Raw genomic sequence first — 18,012 nt, forward strand, 5'->3', positions numbered from 1 at the left:
TGTTTTCCAGTGGAATAAGGGTAGGAACATGGCCAAGCACTTGAAACTTGCCATGAATCTTGAAATCATACCAAGGAGTCCCAAAAATAATAAATTCTTGATTTTCACGATCAAGGTAGGCCATGCAACTAGATAACTGAGATATGATTATGGAATACTGGAAAATGGGAGTCCAAGATTCTCCAACTCTATATCTTTTCATCGTCCACATTGAGATAAGTAGCTCATTAAAATACATGAAGCAAAGAGAACCCCTAAATTTTAATATGGTGCCTTTATCTTGACTCTTGGGCGTGTAAGAGAAGAATTGGAACTGCTCTGTGTCAAAATCGAAAGCCCATATTGAGTAATTTCTATCACCATCTCTACAAATCTAATGAAGTGCCCCATCAAAATAAGTAGGATGTTTGAACACATGTGTCAAATACTTGGGATAATCTACCTCAATATTTATCCATGTCGATGTTCCAACTGTGTGCATTTCAACAACCATCCGATGATCATGTTTAAAGATATGGATTCTCATTACCTTGTATTGGTTTGTTTTTGGGTAAAAACCAAAACACCAAGATATTTGCTCGCAGGGTGTCAAGATTGGAGGTTGTTTTGGAAGTCTTATGAACTCACCTGTTATTGGGTTGGAAACAAATGAAAAGTCACCTTCCTTTAAAGAACTCATGAAAAAAAGACCATTACAAGAACGCACATGAAGAGGAACTCTTCTACTCTGAATTGATTTGGGATTAGGGAGAAAAATCTCAAATTTAGGATCAAATTTTATACTGCTACTATTATTGGGTTTCAGGACTTCAAACAAACTGAGGCAGAATAGATTATTTCTCTTTTCATGCCATTCAATTCGGTCATATTCAACAAGATGAAAGATTCTTGAATTCCAGCGTCCGATCATCATAGTAGGAGGTGTATAAGTAAAGAGTAACTTAGCAAAATTTGTATCAGAAATAAATGTGTTCCAATACTTGCAAATACATCTACAAATAAGAATAGATTTTATGAGAAGTCTGACAAAGATGTCAATAATTATATCGATCGGAAGGTTGGCAAAACAAGACCTTTGTATTTGAGATTTTCTGACAATTAAGTATAAAATAATTTAGAGAAAGAGAAAGAAAAAATTCTCGGTATTGTTTTGTGTTACTCCATGGAAAAACAAAATATAACTTACCTCACCCGTCGTACAAAGAAGCATTGGAAGAGAGATTTGATCAATTTTTCCATCATTCTCACGTGGCAATGATTGTTGGGAGAAGACAAACACTTAATGATTGAAGCAAATAAAGTTGATGCTTTCAATTTTTATAACAACTATGCTAGTTGAATGTAAAAATTAGTTACGAAGTACGAATATAATTTGTAAAAAAACTTTTAAATAAACTTTTTAAAAAACCACAAACAATACGATTCTTAGGCTGCTTCGATTTTTTAGGAAGTAATTCAAACTTCAAATCAAATTACTTAATTTTGATTTTATTTTTAAATTTAATTATTATATAAATCTTTTAAATTTTAAATTTTTTCTTTAAAAAAATATAAAACTAACATGAGTTAATACAAGACTAAATAAAAGTAAACAAAAAAATTCAAGTTTACTCATTTTATGTTTTATAAATATAGATATATAATGCATGAAATAAATGAAACAGCTTAATGATAATAACTTAAATCTACTATAAAGTGATAAGGGTATAATAGATACTGTATGCAATAATAAAAAAAAAAGGTTAAGAGTGATATCGGTTGTTACAAAATAGTTATGCATTTAGGTATAGTTTCCTTACGCTCCATCTCGACCTATATATATCATCATCATCAAGTCTAATATAAAATCCAATCTTTTAATTAAATTAAAAATATGTTAAATTAAATTAAATATCATAACGAGTAAAAAGTATAAACTAACCTAAACTAAAATTAATACCATAGCAAGTAAAAAAATATATATACTAACCTGAGGCTCACCAGAAAACATGTTAAATAGGGTTGTTATGCCTGCTTGGATTTTCAAGGAAGTGCCGGTTATGCCAAGATAGAAGTGGTGCAATGGGTAGTAATTTGGATAAAGGATTGTGCGCCAACAAGGAAAATTGAGGGCGGGTTACTGAAGCTAAAGAATAGGGAACATGCGTGAAGGTAGGAAAAGTTGTTGAGGAATGTGTATGGATTTGTTGCAATTGGTTTTTGTTTATGGATAAATTATTATCTTTGTTTACAAATATCCAAATGCTAGTAAAGGTATTCTAATAAAAATAAAATTTATCTTATACCATTATATATATTCATTAAAAATATGATTATTTTGATAAAATTAGGTATACTCTAAAAAAATATTAAAAGTTGTCAAAGGATCCAAATCCTAGAACAGCCTAATAAAATAAAATTTAATTAATTAGTTTATAAAAAATCTGTTAGATGCACAATAAAATTTGATCACCAAATTAATTATCATATATTTATATATAATATAATATATATATAAATATGTTGTTTAACTCATTTTTAATGCATATTATATATATATATATATAAATATATGGTAATTAATTTGGTGATCAAATTTTATTGTGCATCTAACATTTTTATATTTTATATTTTAATCTTATAATAATGGCGGTCAACATATAATTATATAATCATGCTATCAATATACTAAAAATCAATCTCTAATTAACTATTTTATATTAAAATACAAATTTTACATTTTATAAAATAATTTCATCATAATGTTCGTAAATAAATTTGATTATTTTGATAACTGATTATTTAATAAAAAAAATGTATCTACATATACAAATACATAAAAATTGATTTTTAGTGTAGAGAGTGCATTGTTGTAAAAAAATATTTTGTAAAAACATTAAATTGCTTTTTTTTAAAAAAATTAGTTTGTGAATTTAAATTAGTTCTTTATTTTTTTAATATTCAAAATTTTTTTTCGTGAAAGGTGATTAAACCAATAAAATTAGGACAGTGATTATAAATTAAATTGAATTAATTTAAATTATATTTTAAATTATAATAGTTTAGAAAAAAATTTTACTATTAAATAACTAAAACAATAATTAAGCAACCAAATAAGATGTGAATATTATAATGTGAATCTAAAGCAATGAGGCAGAAATTTGCTATTAATAAAAAAAAATCAAATACAACTAACAAATAGTAAAACTCCTCAATTTGGATTATCCAATGAATAAATATTCTGCACCTCCACATTATCTCCGATAGGGAGAAAAATCTCAAATTTAGGATCAAGTTTTATGCTGCTATTATTATTGGGTTCCAGGACTTCAAACAAACTGAGGCAGAATAGATTGTTTCTCCTTTCATGCCATTCAATTCGGTCATATTCAACAAGATGAAAGATTCTTGAATAACAGCGCCGTCGGATCATGATAGCAGGAGGTGTATAAGTAAAGAGTAACTTGGCAAAATTTGGATCAGAAATAAATGTGTTCCAATGCTTGCAAACACATCTACAAATGAGAACAGATTTTATAGGAAGTCTGACAAAGATGTCAGTAATTACATCCACCGGAAGACTGGCAAAACAAGACTTTCGTATTTGAGATTTCCTGACAATTAAGTATAAAACAATTTAAAAAAATGAGAAAGGAAAAATTCTCGGTGCTATTTTGTGTTACTCCATAGAAAAACAAAATATAACTTACCTCATTCGTCGTGTAAAGAAGCATTGGAAGAGAGATTTGATCAATTTTTCCATCACTCTCACGTGGCAATAATTGTTAGGAGAAGACAAGCACCTGATGATTGAAGCAAATAAAGTTGATGCTTTTAAGGAGAGTTTATTGATTTTTATAATAACTATGCTAGTTGAATGTGAAAATCAGTTACGAAGTACGAATATAATTTATAAAAAAACTTTTAAATAAACTTTTTAAAAAACCACAAACAATAGGGTTCTTAGGCTGCTTCAATTTTTTAGGAAGTAATTCAAACTTCAAATCAAATTAGTTGGATTTTGATTTTATTTTTAAATTTAATTATTATATAAACCTTTTAAATTTTAAATTTTTTCTTTAAAAACAAAATATAAAACTAACATGAGTTAATACAAGACTAAATGAAAGTAAAAAAAAATAATAATAAAGTTTACTCATTTTATGTTCATATATATAGATATATAATGCATGAAATAAATGAAATAGCTTAATGATAATAACTTAAATCTACTATAAAATGATAAGAGTATAATAGGTACTGTATGCAATAATAATAAAAAAGGTTAAGAATGATATGGGTTGTTACAAAATAGTTATGCATTTAGGTATAGTTTCCTTACGCTCCATCTCGACCTATATATATAATCATCATCAAGTCTAATATAAAATCCAATCTTTTAATTAAATTAAAAATATGTTAAATTAAATTAAATATCATAACGAGTAAAAACTAAAAAGTATAAACTAACCTAAACTAAAATTAAATACCATAGCAAGTGAAAAAATATATAGACTAACCTGAGGCTCACCAGAAAACATGTTAAATAGGGTTGTTATGCTTGCTTGGATTTTCAAGGAAGTACCGGTTATGCCAAGAAGTGGTGCAATGGGTAGTAATTTGGATAAAGAAAATTGAGGGCGGGTTACTGAAGCTAAATAATAGGGAACATGCGTGAAGGTGGGTGTAAAATAATAGGAAAAGTTGTTGAGGAATGTGTATGGATTTGTTGCAATTGGTTTTTGTTTATGGATAAATTATTATCTTTGTTTACAAATATTCAAAATGCTAGGAAAGATATTCATAATAAAAATGAAATTTATCTTATACCATTATATATACTCATGAAAAATAAGATTATTTTGATAAAATTATGTATACTCTAGAAAAATATTAAAATTTTTTAAAGGATCTAAATATTTTTGTTCATAGTTCAATTAAGTTCTATTTTGTCACAAAAAAAAAAATTAAATTTTATTTTATAAACTTTACATATTTAATTTTAATTTGAGTTATTCTGATGCAATACTTTATTTAAACTTTTAGTATTTCTTTCGAAAAAATGAATTCATTTTTTTTTTAGTTTATCTGTTCTTTGTGAATGCTACCATTGACTTTTAGTATTCTTTTCAATTCAGTTCAGAATTTGTTCAAATGATTGCACCGTTCTTCCTCTTGTTATTCTTATCGAAGTTCTTAAATTCAAAATTCTTTCTTAGAATTACAACTTGATTCCCTACCAACCTTGCTGTTGTTTTTATTCAAATTCTTTTTATTATGTACTTAAAGTATCTTTTAAGGTTTTTGATAAAATATTTTATCCTTAGCCTAACTAATTTTTCATTTTATAAATCTTACATAATCTAGTTTGACTTGAATTTGTTTTAATATAACGCAATATTTACGTTTTTACTAATTCTTTTGAATTTTGTAACAATTTCTTGGTTCTCCTCTATGATTTTTATTGAAGTTCTTTGAAATCAAAATTCTTTTCTATTTGCATTTTAATTTTTTTTTCTGGCACACTTTATGACTTTTGACCATCCTTATTAGTTGGTGACTCGAACCATTCCTTCATATTCTTGTAAACTTTGTGCTCCTCTGATTTGATTTCAGTTTATTTTAATCTAATTTATCACTATCCTTTTCTTGTCTCTTTTAGAGTTTTTAGATTCAATATTTCTCATTAAGATGCGAAATGATTCTTTCTAGAGCATTTCTTTGTGCCTGTACATTGTTGCCTAGCTGCGACCTTACGTCTCCTTCCAAATTTATGTGAATCTTATCTTTGTTGTTTATTTTTTTCCTTCTCAAAATTTGTATCGCTTTGAACATACTCGCGCTTATCCCAATGTCACGCGTGGTCCCTAGAGATAGAAGCTGATGCGTTAGCTCTTCAGGGAATGTCTGGTGAATAAGGAGGTGAACCTTATAAGTTTGAGAAGCCGTAAATTAGGACACGAGTTCGGCAAAGAAATGTCATTAAGAGGATGCTCGATTTTTCAGTAGCTCAATGCTTGTAGGATGACGACTCGCGATAAATAATAAGATCGATTGATTAGACTGCTACTTGATGATGAGTGAGTTTAAAATCTTGATTGACTTTGTTGGAAGTCAAAGTTAACAGTTGAACGTAGATAAATATGAGAATTCGAAAGGGATAGAAGTTGAGGAGCTTTTTCATGTAAGATAAAAGGTTGGAAATAATGTTGGATATTCGAATGATTTTAGAATAGAGTGATAAGCAAGTTTGGAAGCAGTAAAATTTTTTATTTGTTAAACGAATAAGAGTGAGTAACACCACCCATATTATCTTAACACAAATCCATTGAGCTTATTTTGAGATTTTTGTACCTCGTTATGTCCTCTTTTTTCTGTTTTACCATAAGTTAAAACTATGAAACTTTTTATATCTAAATAAATTTTTAGGACGAAAATCTTTATAAAGTGGAGAGAATGTATGACCCAAAACTTTTAAAAAATCTTATTAAGAGCTAATTCAAATTAATTATTCATTAAAAGACTTTATTTTTAAAAATTATTTTATTAAAAATAATTCAATCAAGTTTCGATAATTAAATTAAAAATTTTATTTAATTTTATAATTATTAAATAATTTTTTAAATATATATATATTCATTCTTTAATTTATTTTTTAATATTTAAAATTTAAAATTTTATTTTGTCAAAGATGATTAAACCAATAAAATTAAAACAAGGAATACAAAATGAATTGAATTAATTTAAATTACATTTCAAACATTACTATATAGTTTGAGACAATAATTAAGCAACCAAATAAGATGTGAGTATCATACGTGAATCTAAAACAATTAAGCAAAAATTTTCTATTAATAAAAAAATATCGAAATAAATATTTTTTTTTCTAAAACTAACAAATAGTAAAACTTCAATTTGAGTAAATACTCTGTACCCAAACATTATCTCCCATGATAATATCCTTCAATGGAATGAGAGAAGGAACATGGTGAACTATTTGAAAATTGCCATCATACCAAGGAGTCAACAAAATCCTAAATTCTTGATTTTCAGGATCATGGTAGGCAATGCAACCATGTAATTGAGATGTAGTTATGAAAGAATTAGTATTTTCGTTGGAACTTGCAGAATACTGAAAAATGGGAGTCCATGATTCTCGAACTCCATATCTTTCCATCCTCCACAATGTGACAAGCAGCTCATTAAAATATATCAAGCAAAGCGAACCCCTGAATTCGAATAAGGTGAGTCTTGTACCTTGATCTATGGGCGCCATAGAAAAGGATTGGAACCTCTCCGTGTCAAAATTAAAAGCCCATATTGAGACATTTCCATCAACATCCTTACCAGTCCAGTGAAATGCCCCATTTAAATAAGTACAATAATTATACAAATTTATCAAATTCTTGGGATAATCTACCTCAATATTTATCCATGTCGATGCTCCAAGTGTGTGCATTTCAACACCTATACTATGATCATGTTTAAAGATACATATTCTCATTACTTTGTATTGGTTTGTTTTTGGGTGGAAACCAAAACCCCAACTTATTTGCTTGCAGAGTTTCAGGATTGGAGGGTTTTTTGGAAGTTTTATGAACTCACCGCTTATTGGGTTGCAAACAAGTGAAATGTTTATATACACTGAATCACTCAAGTAAAAAAGACCATTACAAGAAAGCACATTACTCAGGATTGATTTAGGATGAGGGAGAGGAATCTCAAATTTAGGATCAAGTTTTATGCTGTTGCTACTATTGGGATTCAGAACCTCAAACACAAATGGATTATTTCTCTTTTCATGCCATTCAATTCGGTCATATTCAACCAGGTGAAAGATTCTTGAAAGGAAGGGTCGGATCATGGGAGCAAGAAGTGTATAAGTAAAGAGTAATTTGGCAAAGTTTGGATCAGAAATAAATGTATTCCAATGCTTGCAAACACATCTGCAAATCAGAACAGACTTTATGGGAAGTCTAACAAAAATATCAGTAATTATATCGACTGGAAGGCTGGCAAAACAAGACCTTCGTATTTGGTATTTCCTGGCATTAAGCACAATATAATTCAGAGAAAAAAAAATAAGAAATTCACGATATTGTTTTGTGTTAATCCATGAAAAAATAAAACATGACTTATCTCACCCAGCGTGTAAAGAAGCATTGAAAGAAAAATTTAATCATTTTAATCATCACTCTCACTTAGCAAGCAATGATTGTTGAGAGAAGGCAGCCACCGGTGATTGAAACAAGCGAAATTGATGCTTTTAAAGGTGAACTTTGCTGATTTTTACAAAATTTTTAATATTTTGAGAATCTATTATTGGTATCAGCTCTAATCCAATATATTATCGTATGATCGTATTGCTTATTGAATAATTGAGAACCCTATTGATCCAAAATTAAAGTCTCTTTGTGTTGTGAAATATCCTTAGAATAAAGGCTTTGATATATATATATATATATATATATATAAAATAATACAATAATAGAGTCAGTGACTAATTGTTGACACTAATAATCATAAATAATAAAATTAACAAATTGTACATGATAACTAAACTTTCAATTCCCTCTACAAAGGCTAGTGTATACCGAGTCTATCTCAACAAATTTAACTCAATTCTAAATTTACTTAAAAACAAATTAGATAAACCAGGTTAGAAACTTTGAATATTTGTTATAATATATATATATATATTCTCTGCAAATTTAATTCAAATTATAGTTAATCAAGTTTAAAAAATCCTAGCTACAAATGGAAAGTTCTTATACTGACATGACGTTCATACATTAAGTTTGGGAAGAATTTATTTAGATGTCTTCACTAGAAAATTTTAAAATTTTATTTATACATTATAACTTATTGTTTATTTAGGTTGTTATATATTTTAAATTTTTAAATAAAATCATTCCTAATCTAACAATATTCTTGCTATTAAAATTTTGAATATTTGTGTGTTGCTAGGATTTATATTTATATATGATGGTTCTAGATGAACTTGAGAAGGGGGGTTGAATCAAGTTAGCTTAAAATTTAGAGTTTCAAACTCTGTTGCAGTGGAAGCTTAAGTTGCAGGAGATTATTTGAAATTATTTCATACGCAGAACATTAAAAGAGCAGAGAAGAAGAGAAAGGGGCCAGCATGTATCCTGGTTTGGATTTTCAGTACCATGAATCCTACATCCAGTCTCCACCACAAACCATGGTGGAATTTTCACTATAATCCTCAGATTACATACACCAATACTTATTGAATTACTCCCTAATTCAACTAGTATCTACCCTTAAGCTTTCTTCACCAAAACTTAGCAACCCCAAAGTGCTATCCCAACTTGGAAGGGGAATCTACACAGATTCAATTCTCACCAAGTGCTAACCCAACTTGGCAAGGGGAACTAATCCTAGTTCATACACCCAAATTACATCAGAAAATTTGATTGTTCGAGTTCTAATTTCCTCAAATCTAATTGAAATTCTTGCATTCTTACTAAATCTACGGTCTCTTCGATGTGTTTTGGTCGGTGAAGTAGTTGCAGTGGCGCCGGCGGTGGAGCTTCTCTGAAATAAGGGATGGCAAAAGTGGCTACGGCGAGTTCCGTGCCTCCTAGCTCACTTGGAATTGGCTCTGTGCCTTTAAAATCCAGATCCATGGCTAAAAGAAAGACACCGTCTAAACTTAGGGTAAGTTCTTTCCCAATAACCTCCTCCTCAGCTTACTTTCTGTGCACCTGGATTCTGCATCTCTATTCAAGAGTTCAATTAGTGTGATTATAGTAACCTACAATTGAAACCAGATTGTATCCTAATGTTTCCAGTTAGAAATAGTTGGTTATTGTCTAGTTGAACTCACTGCTAAGAGTTATCACTTAGCAGCTATGACAACTGCTCGGGTTTGATTGTTATAGCAGTTAGTTAGAGTTATCTTCAAACTAAGATGTTCGTTATGCAAGCTTGTGACTGAAATAGTCTATGAGTATAAAATATTTGTTATTTTCATATTGCTCTAGTTTATTCTACTATTCTAACACTGCGCAACCGTGTATAGCTGTAGAATAGTTTAAAGTTTCGTAGAATAATTACTTTTCACACCGACAACTAGTACTGAAATGTCTGTGGAGGAAAAAAATTCTCACGTATATAGATGTAGGGGTGTTCAAAACCGATCCAATCCGAACAAAATCGACCAACCAAGCCAAAAAATCGATAACCGAATAACCGAAAATCGAAAAAAATCGAAAAAATGATATTTTGCAATTTTTTGCGGTTCGGTTCGATTTTTGTTTTTAATTTGAAAAAACCCTAACCAAATCGAACCGAACCGGTTTACTAAAAAACCCTATATAAAAACCAAACCCCACCCCCTTTCAGCAAGATATAGCGCCACTCATGAACCCTAAATCTCTCCTCTTCCCCATTCTCCACTCTTTTTTTCCACTTCCACATCCCACCCTCACACGCCGTCGTCCTCTAATCCCCTGACGTCGCCGGACAGCACCCTCGCGGTGGCCTTCCTCTTCGTTCTTCCCTCTTCTCGGCGTGGCCCTTTCTCTCCTTCTCTTCCTCATCGCGATTCCCTCTCCACGCACAGAAGCCGCCCTTCCTCCACGCACAGAAGCCGCCCTTCCTCCACGCACAGAAGCTGCCGTCTCCTCCATGCACAGAAGCCGCCATATGCTCCCATCGTCTTCCTCCCATTGTCCTCCCAGCGTCGTCCTCCACACCGTCGTTTTCAATAATAGTTTGCTGGCTCTTCGCATCTCTGAATCGCAGTTCTAAATTTGTTGGATCTGACTATTTGTTGTTGTTTCGTTTTTGGATTCTGATTTGATACTTGTATCCGTTCTGATTTGTTATTTTGATTTTTAGCTTTGATTACTGATTATTTGTTCTTGGTTGTGAGTTTTATTTAGGGTTTTGGATCTGATTACTTCTTTATTTTGATTGTATGTTCTGTTCTGAGTTTTGCTTAGGATTTTGGATCTGATTACTTCTTTATTTTGATTGTATGTTCTGTTTTGAGTTTTGCTTAGGATTTTGGATCTGATTACTTCTTTGGTTGTGATTACTAATCATATGTTATTTTAGTTTTTTATTATTTGTTCTTGATTTGGGTTCTGCTCTGGTATTTGATTTTAGGGTATGGATAGAAGTTTAGATTGGGATATTTTTTTGAATTATTTGAAAAACCGAAAAAATCGAACCGAATCAAACCGATTTCAATTGGTTTGGTTTGGTTTGGTTGGTGTTGATAAAAAAATCAAACCAAACCGAACTAAAAAATAAATATAAAATTAGATCGGATGACTTTTTCTCCAATAACCGAACCAAACTGCACCGCGAACACCCCTATATAGATGCATGACATTGGGAGCAGTTAAAGAGGGCAAGTGTTGTAGACCATACTGATGAATCTTCACAACCCTCAGCAAATTTGACTAAGTAATATTCTTCCACTTATTCTCCTCCTTTCACTATATTCTTCCATAACCTGTTAAGAACTTGCCTTATTTATATTTGCAGCACTGCTAGGATTGGAAAAAGGCCTAAAAGACTGGGATTGACAGGGGCCCCAAGATATGTGGAGACACGAGTTGATGGAGTATTTCCTGCCAAAAAGTCCAGATTTAGGGTTGTCTCTGGAAAGGACAATGCAAAGGTTAATAGATTTGCCCAAATTAAGATTTATTATATTATTGTCCCTGGCTGCTAATGTTGTTGACACTTAACAAAGTAAGCTTGTTTCTGTGTTCAAGAAAGTCCATCTTTGGAGCAAACCAACAACCTGAATAATATTGCAGCTTTTTCTGCATCAGATACCAAGAGACAACAGGGAATTTTAGGGGTGGCAATGGGTAGCGTAGGGTAGGGTTTGAACCCAACCCTAGCCCTACCCGCGGGTTGAGAAATACCTAACCCTAACCCTACCCGCACTCAACCCGCGGGTATCCGACTCTACCCACGGGTTGACAAAAAGAAACATTATAATGACACAAGTATCTCATAAATAACACAAGTATCTCATACACAATATAACCATCAAATAACACAAGTTATCCCATGAGCATTCAAATAACACAAGTATTCAAACAACACAAATTATCCCACAAATAACACAAGTATCTCATACACAACATAACCATCAAATATTAAATTACACATAGAAGTCTTTGTCTAAGTAAATAACATAAACATAAATAAAATTATTTAAGTTCATGTCTCCATGAGCATTCCATTTGTTGCAACAATACCATCACTAGTCTATGACTTCAGATACAGCATCATCATCATCATCATCATCATTTGCAGTTTGATAATCAGTTTTTTCACCTAAAAATCAAAGATAATAAATTTATTTATTAATCAATCTATATATAAATTTAACATTACCATAAACAAATAGAAAAGTTAAATCATAAATAACCTCTTTGACGATATGCTTCCCACAACCAGTTTTGATTACACATAAGAGCTTTCACAGTATCTTCATGAAGACGACCGCGATGAGGAGCAATTACTCGACCACCTGTGCTAAAAGAAGACTCAGAAGCAACAGTAGACATAGGGATAGCAAATATATCTCACAATTCTTTGAAGTGTTAGAAATCTAGCTCTATTCACTTTCCACCAAGATAAAATATCAAAGTCGGCACTCAAAGGATGAACATCTTCCTCTATGTAATGATCAAATTCAGTCTTCACAAATGAACCATTTTCCCTCTTCTTTTGTCTAATATACAACTGGTAAGCAGCATCATCATCTTGCTCTGCATTCATCTGTAGCTCTGGTACTCTGGAATCTTCAAATGCAATACTTGAATTAGACGGATTCTGTTGATACTCATGAAGTAAGTCATAGCATATTTGTTTGATCCTCTCAATCTTACTTGAGCATCCAAACTGGCACAAAAGCTGGCGTTCAACTCCAAGAAGGACCTCTACACGTGCAACACTCAAACTCAGCCCAAACACACACCAAGTGGGCCCAGGAAGTGGATTTAAGCATCAATTACTTACTCATGTAAATTGGACGACCCAGTGCACTTGCTGGTTAGTTGTATCGAAGTTGTGAACCATGGTATTGGCACCATGTTCTTGGCGCCATTGCCAGGGAAAGAAAGAGCCATGACTTTTACATAATTAAAGTGTAATCACGATTACGCGTACCAAGTTGCTCACGTTGCCAGGGATTGTTCGAGCCTGGACATCACAATTTCGTGCACCATGGAGCACATGATTCTTCAGACTTGTAGTTCCATTTCTTGGATTGGCTCCAAGAACATATTTGCAATGGTTGTATTTTACCTTCCAGTCTTTTTCTTCTTGAAATTGATTAAAGTATTGCCAATAAACACTCTTCACACTTGATTTGTTGCTATTTTCAATCGAAGCGGACTCATCTGGAACAAAATTAGCGGTTGCTTCCACCAGGGGTTCTTGTTGTTGTTCTTCTGCAGCCACATCTTGTGCTACTACATCCATGTTGATACTTGACATTTCAAAGTAAACTCCCTACAAATATATATATGTAACATGTTTAAATACACTTTGTACAAATAGTCAGATATACAAATTACAACTAGTCCAAATAAAATCAAATTATATAATCAAATTACACACATACATATATAAAAAAAAAGAAGAAGAAAGTTCCTTTCTATATCAACTTAACTTTCATTAGAAAAATAGCTAAGTCTACAACATGAAAATCACAACTACAAAGTATCCTAGTTCCCTTCATACTTTGGATCAGCCATAACAACATGGTAAGCTATCACCCATACGAAGATAAAGATGCCAAGGAAATTGGCAAAGAAATGCATTAACAAAATACAAAGCAGCACATCACTACACAAAATAATCACAACCCACCCACAAAACAGCAGCACTGCAGTCAACAGAATACTAAACAAAGCATTAACAAAATTAAAAAAATGAAGAACAAGTGAGCAAGCACTGACCTTCGATCTGAGGCGGCAAGCAGAATCACCAGATGAATCAGCACAAACACAAACACAAAATCACAACACAGTTCAATAACAAGTAGCACAAACACAAATCACAAACACAACAAAACGAAGAACAGAGCAGTGAGCAGTTAAAAAGAGAGAGAACAGAGCAGTGAGCAGAAAGCCAGAAACAGAGCGCATGAAAAAAAAAAGAAGAACAGAGAGCAGTGAGCAAGCAGTGCTGACCTTCCACGACCAGACTAAGACGACGGCGCGAGCAGAGGGCAGATGAGGACGACGGCGAGCAGAAGACAGGCGAAGACGACGAACACCCAGAGTGTAGACGAAGACGACGACGGTGAGTGAGACGAAGACGAAGCTGTTCGGCAAAGGGGCTAGGACTTAGTGTGCGAAGGCTTCCATGGTTCGAAGAGAGAGAAAGTGAAGGACTAAAGGCTGCTTTTTTCTTTATTTGGACCCTAAACGTACAACAACGCTGTTTATTTGACTGAAGGTTGCTTTTGAATTGATCTCTCCTTTTTCGTAAATTTCTGACAAAACTAATAAGTATAGTTTTGAAATTTATAAATTTGGTTCAATGGCCAAGAATTTTTTGCACATGCTTAAGGTCCTTGGTTCAACTCCCATATGTAACATTTTTAAATATATATAAGTATAATACATATTATGGAGGGTGCGGGTAGGGTTGAGGCTCAACCCGCGGGTAGGGTTGAGGCTCAACCCGCTCCGCGCCCAATCTATCCGCAGCGGATCGGGTTGGCAACCCTACCGACCGGGTTGAGTTACCCGCGGATAGGGTCCATGCTGCCAGGCCTAGGAAATTTCATGGTTTGCTTTATACTTTATGCTTTTTCTTTATCTCCTGCCCACGGTCTGTTGCTTCAACTGAAGTTGGTAAAGATGGTAAATTGCAAGCTTCGCAAACAAATGAGAAGTGCAGTCAAGGGAAGTTTCTTAATGTTGCCGAGCTTTCATCAGCTGCTGACAGATCTTCTGGCTCTGCAGCAGCTATTGACATGGTATATAATGGCATATGTTGGATGTTTACTTATATTTCAGGGTGAATGCTATGGTGCCTAAAATGTGGTGTCTATTTACTAAAAAGAGTTAAAAATTAATATTTAATTTAAAAGATATAAAAATAAATAATTTTTAAAAATTTAAAATTTACTACAAAAAAAAAGTTAGACAAAATTTAGACACCAAGTCATAGGCACCATAGAATTGGCCATATTTCAGATCCTGTAGGCTATATCTTAGCTAAGGCTTCACTTTTTTCTTTTCCCCAACAGGGCAAAGCATTAAAAGGACTAGCTGCATTTGAACCTCAGGCATCGAGTGGTTTAGCTGCTGATTCTTCTGAAAAATGTGATCTATCATCAAACTTCACTGGAAATTTTATGTCAGAATGTCAAGTACCTGGCCAAAAGGCTCCTCTGGATCTTACTCTAAAAACCAGTATTCGGGTAGTATCCTCTTCTTCAGTGAATTGGTGAGTGCTTAGGATGCACTGGAATGGAGTGAATAGAAATTATCTTAGACTGGGATTCATGGTTTCAATATTTGGGTCCATAATTACCTGCTTGCTTCAGTTCAACCATCATCTATATCCTTTTTTTGTCTTTTTGATTTGGCTATTGTGGCTTTCTAATTTCAGGATACATAGATCAGCTGTATGCGGTACAATGCCTTTCTTCCAACATTGTTTCTCCACTAATCAAAACATGACAGGTTCCCAGGGCTTTAAAGGTTTACATTCTTGGATGTATCCTCAATCTGTTCTACCACCGTCTCTCATATCAGCCTTGAGCTCACCAACTGCAGATGGAGGTGAACAAGCATCTTTAAACTTATCCCATTTCATACCTCTTCTTTGTCTTATTCCTTTTCAATTTCCCTTATTTCTCTTTTTTTCCCCATTTTCTCTCCTTTCTTTTCTTGTCAATAGAACTGGACTTCTTAAGTAAACGGCAATCAGCTTGGGAAGAGTCCTTCCGAGATCTCTATTACATGCTTCGAAAAAACATATGTGGCCTTTTTTATGGTAATTATACATAACTGTATCTCTTTGTAGTCTGATGGTGCTTGAATCGAAATTTGTTTGTAGTTATGCAATACCATTTTTGTTGCTGCTTCTCTTCTGAATTCTCTTTTCAGTGTCCATTCTTTTGAAAATGTATTATGTAATCCAAATTGTTTCTGCATTATGATCAATTAACATGATAAAAACTTGCGTCCTTCTACTGATGTAGCTTACTATCTTCCTATGGTTAACTAATGCATAGACTTGAAAGTTTGCCACACTCTGAACTATTCTGAATTTCTGATTCATTAAGCATTTTACTTATTTCTTTAAGAACCTTAACATATATCTATATTCATATAGGAATATTGCATGAAACTTTCTCAATTATTTTTTTCTCGCTTTCTAGTTTGCACTTCCCAGTTTGTGGTGATGTTTATTGGTGGTGATGGCTCGGGTAGCTCCAAATATTCGTGCAATGCATATATGTCTCAGTCAACCAGAGGTTTAAGATCATTGTTGAAAGAGCATGTAATTTGTACTCATATTATGTACAGTTATTCAGACACACTGATTTCAATTCAACATGGCTGTTTGTTTTTTGAATAGATCATGGGTTGGAAAATAACTGGGGATATTCTAAAATTAAAATTTATTATGAGGCATCTTAGAAAAAAAAAAAACCTCATGAATTATGCATTTAGTATGCAATACTGCTTTAACTACGTATATTCTCAGCTTCACATTTTTGTTTGCTTAGCAATATAGTTCTCTTATTTTCTGGCCCTTAGTGCCTTTTCGGGTCCATAGTTTGACTGAAGCATCCAAGGTTAATCCTGAGTTATGCAGTTTATCTAAAACTACTTAAAACTTTAGGTACTCTTTGTGCTACCAGAGTTTGCTTTTTATCCAAAGGGTTGTTTTAGTAGCTTATTGTACTAGAATCTCCAATTACTATTTATTTTGGTGAATAACCATTATACTTATGGCAACTAAGATGTTTGTTTCTCGATGCCTCTTTGCCGTTCGAAAGTGGAACATGCTAGTACTGAAGATTTGGTTGAGCTCTCGGAGATAGAGAAGCAAAATCTGGGGCAGGTTTGTATCTATATGCTATTTGTATATAATTTGTCTGTCACTGAACTTGAACGATTTCCTGACATATTGAGTTTATCTCCGCGATTTATGGATAACTTTATACTCATCAATTATTACTGATAGTGTGACAACTCTATTACAGATAATTCTTCATTCAAAATATCAAAAGTATCATGTTTCATGCAATAAACAACCTTAACCAGCCGATTCAAGGCAGTTTTCCTCTGAGAGGTTGGAATCATTGCATCTGTTAATGACTGTGCAGCCTTATTAAATTCAACCTGCATGCAAGAGAACACCATTTTAAGTTGTATAGAAACTTAAGAGAAGTCTATACCCATAAAATAACTCCTCACCTCGTATTTTTTCACATGTGAAAATCTGTCTCTACGAAAAAATGTCGCACAACCATCAATTCTATTGGCATTACCAAGGAATACCTGCAAGACCTCCATCATCTCAGCTTAACAACAAAAGAAAAAACTTAAAATTATGTAAATAACGAAGTAAAGTTCAACAACAACCTCATTTGTTTTTTTCTTGTAAAGACCATAATAACCATGTTTATCCAGTTCAGGGGCAAAATATTCCTCATAATGATCACTTTGAACCTGTGGTCGATATAAAGAGCTATTTACTCAGAACCATTCAACGAATAAAGAGTTTAAAAAACATTTAAAAAAAATTCTCATCACATCTAACAGCACATGAACATACCTCCTGAAGACAAATAATATCAGCTTGGTAACCAACTATTTCTCGTAACAAATTTTGCCTGCGATAAGGCCACGAAAGAGCCCACGAAGGGCAGTAATTGTATAATTCACTTGAGGCATATGAATCAGACAATATCTTGTATGATAGAACCGTAAAAGATCCCGAAGATGTTATACGCCCTTCTGCATCTAAATGCCCCATCCCATCAACAGGTATCATTTGATG

General features: G+C 32.7%; 2 protein-coding genes and 1 pseudogene across 3 annotated transcripts; 1 reads left to right on the forward strand and 2 right to left on the reverse strand.

The window, feature by feature from the left end:
- LOC107648722 (protein downstream neighbor of Son-like) lies at positions 11,736-17,354 on the forward strand. Of its 2 annotated transcripts, none has more exons than XM_016352541.2 (7): positions 11,736-11,832; positions 14,822-14,968; positions 15,242-15,441; positions 15,607-15,779; positions 15,898-15,993; positions 16,382-16,503; positions 16,969-17,354. In XM_016352541.2, exons 2-7 carry the CDS (start codon positions 14,966-14,968, stop codon positions 17,188-17,190), a joined length of 816 nt encoding a protein of 271 aa, XP_016208027.2. In that variant the 5' UTR covers positions 11,736-11,832; positions 14,822-14,965; the 3' UTR covers positions 17,191-17,354. The 2 variants fall into 2 exon arrangements, with proteins under 2 accessions (XP_016208027.2, XP_020960130.1); XM_021104471.1 differs by lacking the exon at positions 16,969-17,354 and adding an exon at positions 16,764-16,941.
- On the reverse strand, positions 12,236-14,776 carry LOC110263746. The gene is made up of 6 exons (XM_021105516.1): positions 14,736-14,776; positions 14,175-14,307; positions 13,285-13,491; positions 12,608-12,810; positions 12,404-12,510; positions 12,236-12,309 (listed from the first exon to the last, which is right to left on the reverse strand). Exons 1-6 carry the CDS (start codon positions 14,774-14,776, stop codon positions 12,236-12,238), a joined length of 765 nt encoding a protein of 254 aa, XP_020961175.1.
- The window catches only part of LOC107648723, a 2,250-nt pseudogene continuing 1,379 nt past the window's right edge, over positions 17,142-18,012 (reverse strand).

This window comes from Arachis ipaensis, chromosome B06 (assembly GCF_000816755.2).
Source record: "Arachis ipaensis cultivar K30076 chromosome B06, Araip1.1, whole genome shotgun sequence".
NCBI classification, from domain to species: domain Eukaryota; kingdom Viridiplantae; phylum Streptophyta; class Magnoliopsida; order Fabales; family Fabaceae; genus Arachis; species Arachis ipaensis.

What these genes read in the sequence shown, in the direction of transcription:
- LOC110263746 (XM_021105516.1), bottom strand. Translation starts at nt 14,776, where the DNA reads ATGAAATTTCCTAGGCCTGGCAGCATGGACCCTATCCGCGG. An exon ending in AAGAAGAAAAAGACTGGAAG is followed by an intron (nt 12,811 to 13,284) that starts GTAAAATACAAC and finishes GAGTATCAACAG; the next exon opens with AATCCGTCTAATTCAAGTAT. An exon ending in GACTTTGATATTTTATCTTG is followed by an intron (nt 12,511 to 12,607) that starts GTGGAAAGTGAA and finishes GTCTTCTTTTAG; the next exon opens with CACAGGTGGTCGAGTAATTG.
- LOC107648722 (XM_016352541.2), top strand. An exon ending in TCCTCTTCTTCAGTGAATTG is followed by an intron (nt 15,442 to 15,606) that starts GTGAGTGCTTAG and finishes TTCTAATTTCAG; the next exon opens with GATACATAGATCAGCTGTAT. An exon ending in GATCATTGTTGAAAGAGCAT is followed by an intron (nt 16,504 to 16,968) that starts GTAATTTGTACT and finishes TATGGCAACTAA; the next exon opens with GATGTTTGTTTCTCGATGCC.